This window comes from Poecilia mexicana, unplaced genomic scaffold (assembly GCF_051168715.1).
Source record: "Poecilia mexicana isolate PSO_F unplaced genomic scaffold, ASM5116871v1 scaffold_20, whole genome shotgun sequence".
NCBI classification, from domain to species: Eukaryota; Metazoa; Chordata; class Actinopteri; order Cyprinodontiformes; family Poeciliidae; genus Poecilia; species Poecilia mexicana.
In genome coordinates this window covers 3020627-3040397 of record NW_028263389.1, presented here as the reverse complement: position 1 = coordinate 3040397, position 19771 = coordinate 3020627, and the positions used below count along the sequence as shown (strand labels likewise).

Sequence of the window (19771 nt, the reverse complement as noted above, 5' to 3'; positions counted from 1 at the left end):
AGCCCATAGACCTATTCTAACCTGTTCAAAATAGGTCACCTTAAAGCCTGTTTGTTCATGTTTGTAACATGAATAAACTGCAGTGTAACATGAGAAAACTGAAAGCTGACCTGGTTCTAGTGTTGTACTGGTCTGACAGCTGTCCTGCCCTCTCTACCACCACAAAGTTATAGGAAGGATTGGCAGCATTACAAAGCTGTTAAAGCTTTATGGTCCAACAATTTCAGCTTCTCTTCATTTCTTCCTGTACATCACTTGTTCTTTAAAGTGTAAGACATATAAAACATTTCCATTCTCTCCCTGTGGTGCACAGCAGATGCTTGATGGTGTCCATCCATTATTGGAAAGTACTAGAGTGGATGCTGGGGATAGCAGCTAGAGTTTCTCCTGCATCCTCTGACATGAATTCCTGTTTGTTGACGGAAGTAGCAGTAATTAAAGCCTCCATCCTTTGTATATTTTTTTCAGATTCAAATCGAATGTGCTCATATGTGAGTTGCTCACAAGGCAGATTTCTTTCATGCTGTTCTACCTTTTAACTGTGCAGTGTGTTATAGCTTTGTCACTGGTCAGGAAGTAAGGGTTCAAACTCTGAAGGCCATTTACCGTCACACTGGGCTTCTCAGCTCTAACATCAGCATCTGTCCTACTACTTTTTCTCTCCTGTATCTCTGCTGGTTTCATCCTTGCACAACCGGTGGTAATAAGAGTTTTAATTACACCCTGAATCAAGGCTAACGACTTATTGTTCTCATTTGAAACCCTCCATTATCACCTCAAAGTAGGAAGCAAACCTCAGGGAGTTCCTGGAATCATGTCGGCTTCACTGAGTTGTTTAGAAGTCTGGGATCCTCTTTTTGATCAGGTGAAGCTGCTGGAATGCTTCCCTTACTCTGCAACACCAGAAGACATGGAGATGAATTTGGAGGTGGCTCGCTGTGGAGCCTCGGCTCTGTGGAGCCTCAGCAAAAGTAGCAAGAACAAGGAGGCCATCCGTAAAGCTGGGGGGATCCCTCTGCTAGGATTCCTGCTCAGGTCTCCATATGAGGACATGGTGATCCCTGTTGTGGGAACCCTGCAGGAATGTGCCTCACAGGTGAGGAGAGCCTCTGTATCCAGTAATGTTGTTCTTTTGCTGTAAGACATGTTAATCTGATTCTGTGAAACGGTCGTTACTGTTTAAACTAGTAAAGCTTCCTACAAACTTTTACTAATTTAATTTTGTCATTAAATATTTATTGCATATGTAAAATATCTGTGGTACTTATTTTTTCTTATTTTTTCCTGTTTTGGAATAGAAAAAATTAGGAGCATTAGTAGTTCTAGGACTCAAATGGAAATTGGACAACAGGAAAATCATTATGTTACAAAATCCAAAAATAGAGATGACACAATGACAAATATCAGGGCTGGAAACAGGTGTGACAAAGAAACAGAAGACACAACAGCATAATCTGGCAAGATGTAACAGAAACCGGCAGACTAGCAAAGTTTAGGAGGTGATTAGCGAAACCAGGTTCAGGTGGGAGCTGAGAGAAAAAATGGCTGCACAGCAAAAATATCAACAACAAACAAAGTCCAGCAGATGATGTCACTTTAAAGGTATGTCTGGAAGTACAGCAAACAACAAATTTCCAATGTCGAAGTTATTTGACATTTTAATGACAAAAGTCTAAAATATTTAAAACTTTTTTTAGCGTAAACTGTAAAAATAGGACATTCTGACTCCTTAGATGAAATGTTTCTCCTTGTGTGCTGGAGAAGTTCAGTTTCCCCACAACAGTCAGTCTGGCTGCAGTTTGGATCAAGGATGACATTTAAAACTATAGGTGAAATCCTCACTTTTAAATGGTGGAGGACTTGGTCAGCTTCAAGGTGAGCACACAGTGTCCAGCAGGCAGATTAAAAGGTCAAGAAACAACAGAGCGTCCGCAGTGACGTTTAAATGATGAACGTGTGTGATCAGAAGTCATGTTTGCATCAGATTGGATGACAACTCCATTGACAACTATTATCAAGAAGTAAAGAAAAAGTAGATCAAGATCAAATTTTATTTAAAATGTGGGATAAATGGAAGGTAATGGAATTTTTGATGATGTTTAACCATGTAAACAATGTGTTTGAATATTCATGCTTGTGACGTTTTGTTGTGTTTTTCTGTTCCTTCAGAAAAACTACAGGGTTGCTATTGAAAATGAAGGGATGGTGAAGGACTTGGTGAAAAACCTGAGAAGTGACAATGAGGAGCTCCAGATGCTTTGTGCCAGTGCAATATTTAAGGTACTTGGGTTTCTGTCTCCTGCTCTGCTCAGTGCTCTGGAGTTTATTTATATCGTTTTATTTGGACTGAAGCCCTTCATTGACAAAAACACCTGATCTCTGTGCTGTTTGCTTCACAGTGTGCAGAGGACAAACTGACCCGGGATCTGGTCCGCAGCCACCAAGGCCTGCAGCCTCTGGTGTCACTGCTCTCTAAAGCAGAAAACAAGCAGCTACTGGCTGCTGCCACCGGGGCCATTTGGAAGTGTTCAATCAGCATGGAGAACGTAGCTATGTACGCACACAACTTTACTATATATTGTCCCACCTGGTGACATGGAGATACATGTTAAAACACCATGTTAGACATACAGAACACATGTTCTCTGCCTTTCTTTTTGTGATTTTTTTTTGGGGGGGTGGGGATAACAGATCAGAGTGACTTGAACAAATTTCTACCTGCTTACTGGAGCAGCGTTTGATGCATTACTGTGTGAAAGAGGTTTAATAAGAATTAGACATTTTATCCCCATGTGTCAAATAACATTTGGAGCATGTGCTTGCTGAGCTGATGTGCTTCACAGCAGTTGCTCAGTGTGTAAAGAATTAACACAATGGATCCAGAACAGGAGGTTTAGCCTGCTGCAGCTCTGTGCCATCAGTTCATATGTGAGTTTTATATGCAGCCATCACTTAGTCACGACTCACTGTGTCACTGTTTCCACTCTACTCTGTCAGATCCTTTCTCTGTTTATGCAGTTAAAGAGATTATTGGTGTAAAATGTTCAGATTTTGTTCAGATTCTATCAGCTCTGATCTTTGATGTGAGTGCTTTACTTTTAGATTTCAGACTTTTCCTCCATTAACAATGGATCAGGCAGATGTGCAGACTTTACAGGCCTCAGTCATGTCATTTAAGGCCCGTTAGAACTGCACCAGTCAGGATCACAGTGAAATCAGCCTGGAGACATTTTTAATGTTAGAGAGTTGATGGGAACTTTAATCATTAGTCATGTAAGGCTAGATTTATTGAAGTGTTTCTTAGGATGGTTGGAATGGTTCCTGACTCGGACTTTAGTGTCAGATGAGTTTTGAGTCAGTAATTTTGCCTCTAAAATAAATCAAACCTTCAGGGTGAGTCCTGGCAGCCCTGAACATTCCCACTACTGAGGCCTTGACAGACTGACTGATCCATATTTATTTTCTTCTTCAGGGTGACTCTGAGAGTGTAACGAGGAACCCACATGCAGTGATTTAATGCAACAGAAACACATTCATTAATCTGCAACTTCTTCTGTTGTTGTCCTTTTAAATATTTCATGAAAATAAATATGAATCTGAAGGTTTCAGCTGAGGTGAAATGTTGTAAAAACACTTTTCTTAATCTAAAATAATGTTTGGCTCAAAACTGCTGTAAAGCTCTGAGAAGGATCTGTCATCACTTCCTGGATCAGAACTGACCAAGTGGCTTAACATGGACCAGTTAAAGTCCATGTTAAGCTGTCCCAACTTGGTGGTGATGATGATGATGATGAAGCAGCTTGTTATAAAATGTGGCAGCTTAATACACTCAGAGCCAGAACACACACACTCCTCCAAACATAATCCTGTCACATTGTTGCTAGGTAAAATAGTTACCCTATTACTAATAATAACTCTAATAGGAATGATTATTATGATGCTTTAATCATTCCTCGTCACATTCAGTAACAACTCAGTTAGAAATGGTAAGAACACTTTGCTTTTGGTGCAGCATTTTAACAACCTTTCAGAATAAAAGCGCTCTCATCTTGTAAAGTTTCACTGTCACATGTTGTTGTTTTGGACTGTTTGCTAACATGGCTGACTTTTTGAAAGGAAACCAGCATGATGCTGTGAGGATGTTGATGTTCACTGAAACATGTCAGTGGATTTATTTTTGTTTTCTCAAGATTATTGAGTCTCTGATCAGAATCTGAGTGAAGTTAAAGCATTACTGTCAGGAAAAAGAGGCTGATAATCAAACAAGGTTTTAAGGCCCCACCCTCTTTTCAGAATCTATCATAGGCTGACAAGTGAAAAGAAAATCCTTTTGGAAGATTTTAGGCTGCTGTAATTACTGGAGCAGTCTGAGATTTTCTGTCTTTGATTAAGTTAAATTCATCTTCCTGCAGACAGGATTCAGTCTTACTTTAGTGGCTGATTTATTTGGTCTAGTCAGTATGGAGGTCATGTGGACTTGAGACAAGTAGCAGCAAATGTTAAACCTTCACTGATTTAATGAAGAAATGAAATGAGACATGATTGATGTCCTGAAACCTAAATGTGTAAAAAGCACATTGTCACAGTTTGTACTTTTTAAAGGCCTCCCACTGAACCAAGGACAAGGCTCTGAATAAAATCTGAGGACTGAGCAACAGTGAAACATTTAGTTCAGATTTTTAGCTGTGTCCAGATGTGGCCTCTTGGGTCTGTGGACAGAGGTGTTATAGACACACAGAAATGCTGTAAAAGGCTTTAACAAAAGGCTGAGGCAATAAGTTTGCAGTGGAAAGTGGAGACTGCCAAGTCTTGGAGTGTGTTTGCCAGAGCAGCAACGTTTGGGTCAAGATTGTGAAGTTTTCTTCCAGATCCTGGCTTCCTTCCATCGTAGTTCTGCTGCAGGCCGACCATGAGCAGAACATAATCTCCTCTTTAAATGATTCTTCTCTTTATCCGACTGCAGCTCAGCGTTCCCCCATGTTGGTCTCTGCTCTGATGGATTGATCTGTTTATTATATTCCTCATTGATTTAATGATTGTCAGGTTTCTGTGGTTGTTGCTGGAGATCTCAGAATCCCTGAAACGTCTTAATATCACCTGGACCTTCTGTGAAGCTCATAGTCATCACAGTAGAAAATTAATTCTCTATAATGATGAATTGGTGGAGAAAAGACTGAAGATGACGACGTGTTGTTCACACAGAAGCTCTTCTGTGGTCCCTGTCTGCTCTAACATGCTTTATGAGCCTCCAGCCATGTAGAGGCCTGTGTTTTCAGTTGGAGCTGCTTCAGGCAGCTTTGTGTCAAGTTACTCCTGCCAGAAAACAATTTCCTCAGCAGGACCTGACAGAAATAGACATGACACAGTGTTGATTTATCAAAACAACATCATTGTAGGGTAGTGAGCTGCAGATGATACCTCAGATGATGGAGGAAGACCATTGACGTTCACGATGCTGAACTGGACTAAAGTTAACATTGGCAGCTCCTCTGTTCATTAGCAATGTTTTCACTCTGAAGAAGAGGCTGTGGTTCAGTGGACCCTGCCCAGAACCAAATGACCTTAGCCGTCTACAGTAGCTTACAGGCTATGATGCCAGCAACCGTAACTGGGAATAAAAACAGCCAGAGAAATGAACTGTGCACCAGAGGGTTGCTGAGGTTTTAGTGGAACCACAGTATATCCCTTCTGAATGTTGACTATAGTTTACTACTCTATAGCAAAGGCAAACAGGGCAAAATCACTCGGTTAAAGACGGAGGAAGAGTTTCCAAGGTTTGGTTCTGCAAAGCAAAGACGAGTGACGGTTGTGAGGAGCCGTGGGAAAATTGTTTGTCCTCCTGAGTTACAGCAAGATGCTGATGTTACTGAAGGGACAACAATCTTTACCTTTGACCCAGTCATCAGATGATCATGTAGCTCTGTACAGAGTCAGGTTCAGGAGACACACCGTTAGTCTGGCTGTCAAATCACTGGATCATTAGAATATTTAATAAATTTGGCACCTGGGTTGAAAACTAAACTAGTTTCAGTTTTGTTTCACAGTTTCGTCTTGTCTCTCAAGAGCAACAAGATCTGTTGAATTGACTCTTGGTCCATGTTAGTTGTCCAGTTTCTGTAATAAATGAATCAAAGCACCTTAATTATATTCTAATGCAATCATCTCTTCTTCTTGTTGTTCCCTCAAAGCTTCCAGGAGTACAAAGCTCTGCAGATCCTGATTGGTCTGCTGACTGAGCAGCCTGAAGAGGTCCTGGTCAATGTAGTGGGAGCTCTGGGACAGTTTGCTCAGATACCAGCTAACAAGTCCATCATCTGCAACGGTGGGGGCATGAGGGCTCTCATTAATCTGCTCAATGGAACAAACCAGGTATATAACATTGGTTCTTCCTGCAGTTCTTGTTCAAACTCAGTTATTGGTCCAACATCTGCTCTGTGTCATTTAACCAGGCTCTACTTGTAAATGTAGCAAAGGCTGTGGGAGCTTGTGCCACAGAAAGGGACAACGTGGCGTAAGTTTATCTCTTCCTTTTCAATGTTTCACGCTCTGCTTATATTTACAGTAGATCCATGAGGCGCCTGTTAAAATGTGATTAGTGGCTTATTTCCCCTAATCAGTGAATCAGCCCAAACTCACTCTTGGCTGTTTATTGATGTCATGTGTTTTCACAAGGAAATGAGACCAATTGTAGGATGTAAACACAGCCTCATTAACCTGTCCTGGGCTGCTGCTCAGAAAGATTCCTGTAGTTTTCATTGGGAGCTGTGCAGGTAGGCGTCTCTTTCATCCTTAGCCCAATGACCGATTTTAAAAGCTTTGTTTATTGTAGCTGCTGTGTTAAATATGGTTGTGGTTTCATTCTCAGTGTTTTACTATAGCCATGCGGTCACTGAGCTGCTCAGACTAACGTGCCTAAAGCCCTGCCCCGTCCAAAACTCCACGGCTGGAAAACCCAGAGAAGCAGTCCAGAGCGGTGGCTTTCTCTCTGCATTTAACCTCAAGCATCATGGAGCTTCCATCTGCACCTCATCGCTTTTATAAACCTGTTCCAGGCTATAAGAGCTGCCTTAATTATCACTGGGCAGAAATATCACTGAACCTGTGAGTTTATGGTGTTAATTAGCTGCTTCTGCTGTGGTACAACTCTGTTACATTGGGAAACAAACAAACCCTGGGCTGGATAGAAATGAAGCCTGTCTAAATAAAGCTGCTGACTGTGGTAAACTTGACACAACCAGAGACGTCTATTACATCAGATCATCATGTTCTCCATGTTCTACATTTTTACAGCAGATCTTCCGGTCTGTCAGCCTCCATCTGTCAACAGAGCTCTTATTCAAACAACCTTTGTCTGGATGTTGGGCCCGGTGGCTTGTTTCCACACATGTTGGATCGTTTGCAGAGCATTTAGCATAACTCACAGTAGATATTTATTCCAAACCAGAACTGACAGAAATGTTTGTCAGATCACCAGTTTTAGATGATGTATTGCTGATGATGATGTGTGATAAAACCCAATCAGCTGCAACATGTTTGTCCCTGCTGGACATCATGTTACCAACAAAGTTTCTGTTCTCAGATCAAACCTTCTGCTGGTCACCACAGTTCTTCTCTCATCATGATCCTGAATCAGGTCCATGATCACTTCCCAGTTTTCCATCAGATCCTCCTGTTGTTTTCATTCTCCACCAGTGTGTGGTTAATGGCATCACACTTCCTCCAATGAGTCCAGTGGAAGAACAAGAGTGAAGACGGATTTTTAATGCCTTCAACGTCTGTGGTCTCCCCTATAATCCGTCACTGTCGGCTGCAGCTTCATTGAAATCTGTTTCCTAGCTTCATCATGGGAAGATGGAGCCGTTTTGGAGGATGATACGAAGCTTCACTTTAATTTTTGGTCCTGGACTGAAGAGGCCCTGCAGACTGGAGTCTGATGTTCTGATCCCTCTGGACTGATTTCTGTGCAGAAGGAAGACAGATGGAGCAGAGGACGTCCCTGATGAGCGTCTGCTCATTGCAGTCATGAAGACACTGTGATTAGGGAGCGTTTAGGTCATTATGACAGCATCAGTGTGGGCTGTGTTGGTTGAAGCACACATGGGGAACATGTTCCATGTTTTTATAGCAGACAATGGAGGGTCTGTGGTGTAAATCTTTGACCTCTCAGAATCAACTCCAGTTTGAAACCAGTCATGTAAATGAGATGAAATCAAACTGCTCCTTCAGAAAATTCACTCAGACTTTCTGAAATACGGAGCCACCTGTCTCTGGTTCTGTTTGTCTTGGGAAGGAGTCAAACAGAACTCCGTTCTAATTCAGGAAAGGAGTTTCCCATATTTGCCAAAACATGAAGTTTTGGCAAACATCAAGTCAAAGTTTGTCTCAGCATCTATTTATAAATCCATGTAGGAAGAACTAAATCCAGATGTGTGCTGGTTGACCTCCGACCTGAGCTTTTCTGAGATTTTTGTGGAAAATGAGTAGAGAGTGGGTGGGCCACAGACCCTGAAAAAGATCTAAGTGGGAATAAAAAGTGCTGAAATCAATTTCTGCTTCCATGCTGTTTAGTCATAGTCATTGTTTAATCTGCTTCTGGTCGGTCTGATGGAGACAAATCTTCACTTTGATTTGATTTTACAATGAAACGATTCTCTGTGTTTGCCTCAGAATCATTGACCAGCTTGATGGAGTCCGCCTGGTGTGGTCACTGCTAAAGAACCCCAATGCAGAAGTTCAGGCTAGTGCTGCATGGGCCATTTGTCCGTGCATCGAGAATGCAAAGGTAAAGTAAAGATACGTCTTTGTAGATCTGGGAGACATTAAGTCCATTATTGTTCCTCATCTATGCAGAATGTTTGCCTCTTAAATCATCTGGTCCACACATTTATCAATCATACATTTTCACATTAAAGGCTTGTCTCAGTCAGAAGGCAGAAGCCTGTTTCTGTCACCCAGCTTGTCTTTCAAGCTGCTGCTTCTGCTGGGAGGTCAGCAGAGGCAGAGCTGTGTCAGCAGAGGCTTACATGAACCCTGGGCTAATATGAAGCAGAGGAGCTTCCTTGGCACACTGGGACTGATGAAGTGAGGAACAGACTGAGAAAAAGTCTGTAATATCCTGTGGGTCTGATTTCCTTCCTGAAAATCTTCCCTCAACATGCTGAGAGATGGTGGACCATGCAACTTCTGAGAAGCCACTTCTACAATAAAAACACTATGAAACTGGAACAACTACATGACTATAAATGCTGCTTATATCATTTTAGCTGCTGCTATGTTTACTTCAACATTAAGAGCTTTTGTTGGTCGATTTTCTGTCATGAAAACAAAAGATCTTACCTGCATTTAGACATCACTATAACTAACACTGCATGTTATAATATATCTTTATATAAAGGCCAGACCATCTGCTGGAACATACTTTGTCAGACATTAGCTCAGTTTATAGGAGCTGTTTTGTTACATCAGAAGTGAAATCATGAAAAATTTTAAGACATTCAATCAGAACAGAGCGATCCGACCCACTCAGTCGGTATCAATAATCATAAACACATTAGCAGGGTTGTGGTTTTACCCTTCTCTTCTCAACAACAAGTGTTATTTGAACATCTGCATTCCAGTTTTGAGGGAGCTTCTTAAAGACAGTTTCTTGGTGTTTTTATGGACGAGGCAGTGACGAGCTGAACCTGATCCAACTGCTTTACTGCCGTCTTTGTTTAGACAAAAACCCAAAATGTTGAGTTGGCAGATCGGTTGTAAATTTATGACAGAACAGTGGTATAAATGCATATAAACTGTTCTAATACTTCATGCAGTGATGTTGCTGCTCTGCAGACACAGATATCTACAGGAGCTACACCAACTGTCTGTAGGTTATTAACTGGAACTGATTTTATTCAGTAAAATGAACCAAACTACAGAGCAGCAGGTCCTTCCAATCAAGTAAACACACCCCTCTCAGTTCCACATGATGAGTTGTGTCATTAATCTGCCTGGTTGCAGAAGCACATTTAAATGCTCGGTTGATTTTTCCTTTGCATGTGAGCAGTGTAAGTCCTAGAAGTCTGATTGGTGCAGAGAAGAGCCTCAGAGCGTTCTTCTGATCTCAGCTTCATATCAAACACAACTGATAATGTGTTTTCTATTTCATTTCATCCTGAGTAAGAGTGGAGGGGGAGGTTAGCAACAAATGTCTTTCCAAGTGCAGCGTCTTAATGCGGCAGCATTAAGAACTGGGGGCCCGTCCGGGGCATGAAAGGGATTCTGGGTAGTCTGTGGCAGCTGGTGGCTTGAGAGAGCTTCCTCTGTCGCAGGGACTCCCAGCCAGCCATCATCAGTATTCCTGAGGAAAAGCTTCCTGTGTGTCGGGGGTCTGTGGCCCTGGCAGCTCCCTCACTGGCCTGCACTGTGCACACGCCTCATCCTCTGGCATGGCATCACAGGGCCCATACACTGCACTGACTCCTGATCCCAGCTCTGAGTTCCCTGGTGGAGGGAGGAACACTAAAGTACATCCAGTTCTCCCCCAGGAGTCGACAAGCCAAACTGCAAATCAGCTTCTGCTTTTTATCTTTGCTGAATTTCATCAAGTTGCTTGATTTAACCAGAAAAATGAAGAAAATCAATTGATTTTTTGGTCGGCAGCACAGAACCATCTCACATGTGGGTGATATTGAAACAGACTAAGCTGCAGCAAACTTTGTGATTTTCATCCAGTTGCCCATAATTATTGCATTGAAAGAAATTTCAGCTGCAGTCTTGAATATTATACACTGAGCCACATTCTTGTTTTATTCTGTGGCAATGATATGGTACATTGGGTTTTTAAATAGTGTCCCCATGCTGATACAACAGAGTATAGAGCCATACTATGGAAAAATAAAATAAAAATACAAAACAGTTACTTTGAAAATAGTCACAATATTAAAGTACATCTTTCACTTTAAAGGAATGTTGAAGCCTTTGTATTGTAACAAGTCTGAAATTAAACTTTTTGTAGCAAAAATGGCCAGTATTTCAAAATAAAAGGTATTAGTACCTCCTCTACCTAGCCTGCTTACTGCTTCGCCTGAAAATAGTGGCCCAAGTGACGAACATTAATGACGTAGACCAGGGGTGCCCAAAGTCGAACCTCGAGGGCCGGCATCCTGCACATTTTAGTTTTCTCCCTGGTGCTAGTAACAACCTTTTCAGCAGATCAGTGTTCCTCCTAGGCTTTCTATTGAGCCATCATTTGATCCAGGTGCGTTAAACCAGGGAGAGAACTAAAACATGCAGGATGCCGGCCCTCCAGGACCAACAGAGGAGAACATTCTGGATGGTGCAGCTAAAAACATTGAATAAGACCTTAAGGAGGTGACCAATTTCAAGCATTACACTGGCTGTATGTTTAAGATTGAAGGCTCACAGGTGAACCAGAAGCTAGGACTATTGACAACATAGTAATCAGAGATCACTTTAAATCGTAGAAGAGCAGATATTGGAATGGGAAACATGTACACAGACCTGGAAATGCTAACTGCAGAACTCAGAAGCAGCAGCCATGATGGTTCAGCTGAACTGAACCTCAGAGTTCAACCCAGTTTACAAAAGCTGTTGAATTTTGCAACTATATCTTTACATTTACAGATCTTTAGATCTTTTCATGGAAATATGTCTACCAAGATAAGATAGATAAATTAGAGGTGTGCCGATCGATCGGTCACCGATCATAATCGGGCCGATTTCCGTGAAAAAGTGCATGATCGGTGATCGGCGATCATTGGCTCTTGTTGCCGATACCGATCACCTGCTTCTCATTTCGCAGCCTGCCTGTGCAGCTGGTCTCCTTTTTCCTTCACACTGCGCAAACGTGCAGCAACAATTCCTAAGCGATGTGGAACTATAACGCACTGAATGAATGGGGAAGTTTACATGTTGCGGCGGAAAATTAAAGCACGTGGGGTGAAGCAGGTCAAAATGCATCAACACAACGAAGCTAATACGACATAAAAACAATGCCATACTTGACGGAGATTGGCTACATCGAGGCTCACTGCAGTAATAAAGACATACGGAGCGATCAGATAGCAGGTAAAGCAGCGCACAGCTACAAACACTCACCCGGATTAGCATGACGGTCAGAAAGCTAAACAAATAACCTGGAAAATTATTTAAGTCTTCGAGCTGCGATGTAAGACGCTGGTTCTGCTCTCGCTGTTGAACCGCTGCTACGCTACAGGTAGTAATATTTCACAGACGGAGCTTCGCTTCTGCTCCACCTGGTAGTGACTCTCACACCGAACCTCTGCTTAAAGCTGCAGCATCTAACTTAAAAAAAAAAATACATTTTACATACGTATTAAAACTTTCGCTGTCCTAACATGAGACAAATAATCTCTGAAAAAATAATCGATCTCCTCCCTGTTCTGCATAATTACTCCGCTCAGTCAGAAACAGCCAATCAGAGCTAGCAGTAATCAGCTAGCCGCCATGCTATCAGGAAGTTTTCATTCAGTAACTCTGGATTGTTTATTGTAATGGAATCTGTTTTTGCCTTTGAATGTTAAGTTTTATACTTGAACTTCTTGGCAATGTTGAGAGGTTTTATTTTGGCTCTTTGTATTATTTAGCCTCTTCAGAGCCTTCATATGTCATCAGTCTGTTAAAGATAGTATTATCAATAGCAGTACAATTTGCACATTGCCTGTTTTGTTTAGTTTTCTTCTTGGAAAAAGTTATTAAAAACAAGTTTTTGTCTAAATTAAGGTGAATTCATGGTTCCTTTTTCCCCATAATGTAACCGGTAGGGTTTATGATAAAACATAAATAAATAATAATTATGTGATCGGTACCGGTGATCGGTATCGGTGATCGGCCCTCATGGGTGATCGGTATCGGTATCGGCAGGAAATAACCTGATCGGCACATCTCTAAGATAAATAACAATTAGGCTAAAAAATATTGGAAAATTTAATAACTTTGTCCCCCGACACTCTTCCAGGTCAAAGCTGGGACACTGGCTTTGTTGTTGTCTCTGCTTTTTCTGTTGTTTTTCTCCCTTGCCATGTCCAGAGCAATTGCAGGCTGAACAGCCACACATAAACATGTTTTAACCACACCTGAGCGAACAAAACCTTTTTGAACTCAGCTATCAAACTGCAGTTGTTAGGGTCCGTTCTCCTCCAGTTACGTGACGCACCCGCATGTTTTTTTTCTAGGAGAGCTTTTTGGTTGATTTAACACTTTAAAACATTTGCTAGCTAATTAGAGACCAAATACAGCAATCAGGTTTCAACCATTTAAAATAATCTTAAACACTTTAAGAGATTAAAGTCATAATACTATGACTTTATTAATAGTAGGAAAGGTCAACAAACCAAACAAACTGCGTGATAGGTTTGGACTGATTCCAGTTCTTCATCCAGATTTCCTAAATGTTATTAACTTAACCTGCCCTCCTCTCCTTTTCCACATCACTGTCCCTCCATTGCATCGTCTCCTGTGTTGACCTTCACTGAACAGCAGCTAATGTGTGTCTATGTGACTGCAGGACGCCGGGGAAATGGTTCTCTTCCTGATTGGTGGACTCAAGCTGATCATTCAGTTACTGAAGTCACCAAGCAACGAGGTGCTGACGAGCATTTGTGCCGTCATCGCCAAACTAGCCAAAGACAAGGAGATCCTGGGTGTCCTCTCTGATCGCGGGGTTGTCCCGCTGCTGGCCGGGCTGACTAGCACAGTAAGAACATGTCACTACTGACAACAAAACAGCTTTTAATGTCTGAATACCAAGATTCTGTCTGGTTTACAGTCAGGTTGAAGTTTAGCTGGTGTTTTGCTTCCAGTTTCTTCAGATATCAGCTGATAAGGAGGATGTTGTTGGTCAAAAATTTCTTCCTGTTCTCCTCTCTACAGACCGATGTCAGACTTCGCTGCCACCTGGCCGAGGCCATTGGCCACTGCTGCACGTGGAGCTCCAACAGGGCATGCTTTGGTGAACATAAAGCCGTTGGCCCTGTGGTTCATTACCTGGAGTCGAACGACAGTTCACTCCTCCTTAACACAACCATGGCCCTGTACCAACTGTCCAAAGACCCCAACAACATCATCACTATGCATAAGGAAGGAGTCGTCCAGGTCAGTTGGGCTTCCTCTTTGACTGGATACCTTCATTAAGTCCTTATTTGTTGCTCACTTCCAGTTTCCAGTCTGTTTCACAGTCTTGAAGCTAATTTTAGCATAGCTGCATTGAGGAAAATGTGCTTTGGTCTCCTGCCGCCCTTGTTTCAGTGATGTGTGAAAAACACAGAGTAATAAACTTTGAGAGGCCGAGACTATTTTCAGAGCCTTTGACCGATGGAGCAGAAACAGTCGGTGGAAACAAGTCTCCACTTTCCAGCCATCATGGGAATTGAGAAAAGCAAACAGCTCAGTGTGTGCAAAGTGTCAACCCTGCACTGGACCCTAGATGCCATTGCAGCACAAGGCAAATGACTGTAACTGGGGGCAACTGTTGCTAAGGGCTGTTGCTGGACCTCAGGGCAGAATGCAGCAGCAATATGTTTCAGACCAAGGACTGATGGAGAAACGGCTGAGAGCTGAAACCCATCCACGGTTCTGTTTATTTTCCTCACAGTTGGTTACATCCACCAACCTTTTCATTGAGGCCATCATGTCTTCCAACTAGGAGCTCGTTCTGTATTTTCCTGCTCAACTCCACACACTCTATTTGTGTCTCACAGTAAAACAGATTGAACGTCAAGACGATGCTGTGACTGAAGTCTTATTATGAAGGATAAAATGTTCATGCTTCAGCATGTTGGTAAAACCTTTTCTGTCTGATCCTTTCATTAAATGAGGTTTTACAGAAAAACTACCACATAAAAATCCATCTGTGACCACAAGTGTGTGAAACTGCCTCCCAGTACCAACTGGACTCTAAACTCGGAGCTGGTTCTGCAGCTGAAGCCAGATGTTCCCATGTTCATTGAACTGGTTTACTTGAACTCAGAAGCAGCAGCCATGATGGTTCAGCTGAACTGAACCTCAAAGAGTTCAACCCAGTTTACAAAAGCTGCTGAAATCAAATGTGTTTAAAGTTTGAGCCGCATCAGAAACTGGATTGTTCCTTTATTTGTCTATATTAGTGTGAAACACTCCTCCTTTTTACTGTGTGTGTGTGTGTGCGTGTGTGCGTGTGCGTGTGCGTGTGTGTGTGTGTGTGTGTGCATGTGTGCGTGTGTGTGTGTGTGTGTGTGTGCGTGTGTGTGTGTGTGTTTGTGTGCTTGTTATTAATGTGGCAGCTCACAGTTGCAACACTTCGCCATGAGGTATTTTTGGACTTTAAAGAGCTTAATCACCAAAGACCTTGTAGCTGCAGCAGCTCAGCATTTTATCTGAATGTCAGACATGGAAACACAACACAGATCGCCTCATTGGTCAGATTGAACTTCATCTCAGCTCTTCTGAACAAGGATGCTGATACTAACCTGTCTGAGTCCAGAGGAAACACTGTGTGGGAGCTTGTCCGTCTCCACAGCCGAGTGTGTTGCTCCAACTCTGGACTTCATGATTTAGTGAAATCATATTTTTTTCTTTTTCTGTTGGATAAATAATGAAAACAACCAGAAATGATGGAACTGCTTCTCACAGGGGAAATGCACTCCAACCAAAACACCTGAGGGAGTAACTAGCCTCTAGGATTGATCTAATGTCCGCTCTCAGGATCTCCCACTTTCCTCTGGATGAGCCTCGTTTTGTGTTGTGTATCAAATCAAGCTGCCTTCCTCCTGGCCTGTATGTTGCCTCCAAAGTTCTGGGAATTGTAAGCTGAAGCCATACATCCATTCAGACGGATTCAGACAGCTGCTTGTGTTAAACAGCCTCTTTCATAAGCAAAGCTTTGTGAAGGAAATTGCTGAAAATTACTAAATGCAAACCGTAATTATTGGTCATTTTCAGCTGAACGTTTTCCAGAGTGCAGCTTTTGCCAGGTCCTGGTGTGTATTTTAGGATTTTACTAATCTAAATGAGAAAAACGTTTGCTCTTTAGGTGCTCTGAGTTCACCTCTCACCCTGGCACGGTGTGTTTTCATCTGATTCTTTTCTCATGTTTTGTTCTTCTGGAGATTTGATCAAATGAACCAAAAGAGGAACCAGGAGTACCTGGAGATTCAGCCTCACAGTTTGTACAAAAACTATTTTCAGCTTGTGGCTGTGCTGAGCAGATGACACAGGAGCTGTGGCTACAGCTTTACTAGGACCACCATAATTTAAATCCAGAGAGGGGAACGTCTCAGAGCCTTTGACTGAAGCTTCTGTCCCTCTTGTTGTTCAGCTCTAACAGACTCTGGGTTCAGCCTGAAACTTTCCCTCCTTTTCCTCTTTGGAGACCCAGAAAAAGCAGCTCAGCATCTGTGGCTGACTGGAGGCTGCAGGGAATGTTGTTTACCTGGACTTCTGCAGCAAGTTCCCCTCGACCTGGCTGAACACAGCCGTCCGTCTGTCCTGTTTGCCTCCACAGTTGAGTGTAAAACATGGGGAAACTGGGAAGGGGAGCTCCCTGGACTCCCTGGACACATCTTCAGAATTCCTGCTGCAGTTTTCAAACGCTGAGCAAGTGTTGATGTTCCTTCAGTCAGGGAATGTGTAACAAGTACTGGATTATATTCCCAGAGATCCCAACTGGGAGGGAGAGATGGAGCTGGAAGAAAGGCTGCAAAGAGAGACGTGCTTATCTTAGCCTAGCTTTGCTCTTCAGGAGACCTTATTTGGCCCCGTCTGAATAACACGCCACGAGGCTGGCAAATAAAGCAACCCTGGCACTTCTCAGGCATCCTGTTTTTCACTAAAGAGCCTTGTTTAGGGAGCTGCATGTTTTCTGGAGCTGCTGGAGGGAAATATGCTGCTGGAGCTCTGATGAATGGGATAATAATCCTGCTAAATGTGTCATAAATAATTCTCATTTCGAGTTTACAAAGGGACCATGTTTGGTCTTGTTGATTTTGTCTTGTGTTGCTCTTGAGGAACAGGGATGTGACAGTAGCTGCATTTCCATTAACCACATAATTGCACAATTTGAATTTTTGAGAATAATTTTTCTTAAATTTTGAAAAAAGTATTTGTTAAAATGTTTTGGTATTAAAAGGAAGTGATGTTTTTGGTCGCATAAGAACAGATGGATTTTATTAAACTGCATTGGAAACATATTTTTCACATCATGAGTCACATGATCAACAACCAGATGTTGCCACTGGCACAAACCACGAACACGACAAGTAGTAGTTTTGAGTATCATGATTTGCCAAATAAAATAAAATAAAATCATGACACATCATGTTTTCTTTATTGTGTTAACAATTAACGTGTATTTGTTTGATTGCATTTCTTATTTAGTGGAATCCCCGCAATTGCAAATTTCTGTTTCAATATTAGCGAAATATAGACAGTTTTATGCACATTTTTAAAGGAAACACAGCTAATGTTGACTGAAGCCAGGAGAAATGTTGATGCTTGCTGTTTTCCCAGAGGTCTTTCCCAGAATCTTGTTTCCTTTTGTGAAGAAGAAATCCTTGATGTCTGCAGCCTAAAAGAGCCTCAGACGTCTCAGCTGGGTTTTTATCAGGGCCTTGTTGTGCTTAGGAGGAGGAAGGCCTCAGTGCTCACCTCAGGGTTGGAATGTTTGACTGTTTAGAATAATCAGACATGCAGCTTGGGGAACCTCAGCAGAACATCATTGTGATTAGACCACACAGCCCACACTAACCAGATTTAGCATGTTTATGCACAGATATACTTTGACTTGGGTTCCATTACTGCTGGCTGCAGACATGATGCAGGAATTTCAGATAAGAAACAGGAAGAAAATCTGAGGCCAAAAACACCTGCTACTCAGTGGCGTTTCACTTAGTCTGGGTTTTTCTGCTTCCTCCACATCATTAGCAGCTCATTGAAGCAAGTTTTATTTAATCAAAAATAAACTTCCAAAGCTGGTGATTTCTGTAAAGCCCAAAGCTGCTGTTCTGCAATAAAATCTAACCAGATCCATTACACAAGCCACTAACAGTGGGATAGAATTTGACCTTTGGAGCAGCAGAAAAGCTGTCGACTTCTTGGTTCACGCGCAGGGTTTTAACGTCCAGCTGCTCTGCACCACTTTCATCTGGACAAACCTGCAGAGGTGTGTGTGCAGGCAGCTGTATGCCCTCTGCTGAGGCATGCACTGGAGAGTGGATGTTCTGCCGTTTCTGGTTGGTGGCAGCAGTGAGAGGATGACACTAAATGTTCTCAAACACATTTGCGTATGGTCAATTTCTTTTCAAAGTTTACTTTGTTCACTGTCTTTCTCCTTCCAGTAACTTCTGTCCTTTCCACTCCCACAGCCACTGATCGAGCTCATAGCTTCTGGTACCGACCAGATCCAGGAGTTTGCAGCTGGATGTATACGCAACATCCGTCTGCTGGTGTTGGCCAATCAGAGGGCTGTTTATTGAAATGAGAACCACTGATCTCAGCTGAAGCCCTGGAAATGCACCAGAGAGTGTAGGAAAGGTATGAAGGTGGAGAGCAGGACCTGATGAGTCCAAATAGCCCAAATGTTGTGAATCAACAGTGAGAAGGTGGAAATGATGCAGATAAAAAAAGTGAATAAAGTAAATGACTTTCTGAAAGAATTATTTGGAATCTTGTTGAGTTCGTCTGAGCAAAATCAACATTACTCACCTTATCATGTGTCCCTTAGAAAGCTAACTACAGACTGTTTTAAAGGGGAAATATGTAAAATTGACTTTTCTGAGCTTAATGTTATATTTCATTATCAAAGTGTTGTGTTTGATTCTTTCATGCATATTTGAGAAACCTTTTAATCTTTCGTGGCAACCAATCAGCTGTGCAGATCATTTGGCTGGACCTATTCCCGCCTTTGAGGCGTAGTTCCATCTGCAGGCTGCAGTATCCATGCTTCCCAGTTTCCGCCTAACAGCATCCCTCCTCTGTGAGTCCCCTTCAGCTCCTTCAAACTAGCCAGCAGCAATTAGCAAGCACCTGATGGAACTGCATATCTGCTGAACTTATTATACCAGCTACTTCTGACTCCCCTGATGTATGTATGTGTGTGTGTGTATGTATATATAAACAACTGAAGGTAATATAGAAACTTGATTGTGCTACAAAATGGCACCATGTGCCTGGGAAATACATAATACTACCCCTTTAAATGTTTCTTTGATAAAAGAGGAAATGTTGCAGAAAGCTGCACAAGTGTTTCAGATATTCTCCATCAGATAATCTGAAAGGAGACGCATGAAAAGTTTGATCTATGTTGATGAGAGTGCTTTTATTTGTCCTCTTCTTCTGTTTACCTGGAAACTTTTATCTTGACCTTCTTGTTTCTATCAATGACATCATCACAAGTTCATCCAAACAAACCCTTCTCTTGCTCTCCTACAGTCTGGAATCTATGATGATCAAAATAAAAGATTATTTTTGATGCTTCTTTTGCCAAATGTGTTTTAAAAGTGAAACACTTTGGAGCCCCCGTCTCTGCTTTTGTTAAGTGATCCAGAGGAGACCACAATATCTAAACAGCCACATCTGCTTCTGGGAGCTCAGTCTGCTGCCGTAGTTTATATCCATGTGTACTTATATGAACAGACCCAAAGCTGCAATGCAGCGTTTATAAAAATGCAAGAAAACATTTTGGTTCTGTTGAACACACTGAGTCTATATAGCATCCAGTGATAATAGGTCATCAATGTCATTTTGTTAGCAACAGTGGAGAAGAAATGTAGCACTG

The 19771-nt window shown here is 42.1% G+C and overlaps 1 protein-coding gene across 1 annotated transcript in view; it reads left to right on the top strand.

Annotated features, from left to right (window-relative positions):
- odad2 (outer dynein arm docking complex subunit 2) overlaps positions 1-18648 on the top strand; it is a 36297-nt gene extending 17649 nt beyond the window's left edge. Inside the window, exons 12-20 of the mRNA XM_088001445.1 lie at positions 866-1096; positions 2170-2280; positions 2400-2554; positions 6189-6369; positions 6450-6511; positions 8668-8782; positions 13529-13717; positions 13894-14115; positions 18360-18648. Of these exons, the coding sequence (XP_087857571.1) occupies positions 866-1096; positions 2170-2280; positions 2400-2554; positions 6189-6369; positions 6450-6511; positions 8668-8782; positions 13529-13717; positions 13894-14115; positions 18360-18470 (1377 nt within the window). The 3' untranslated portion in view covers positions 18471-18648. The remainder of the gene's footprint in view (positions 1-865; positions 1097-2169; positions 2281-2399; positions 2555-6188; positions 6370-6449; positions 6512-8667; positions 8783-13528; positions 13718-13893; positions 14116-18359) is intronic.
- The last annotated feature ends 1123 nt before the right edge of the window (positions 18649-19771 follow it).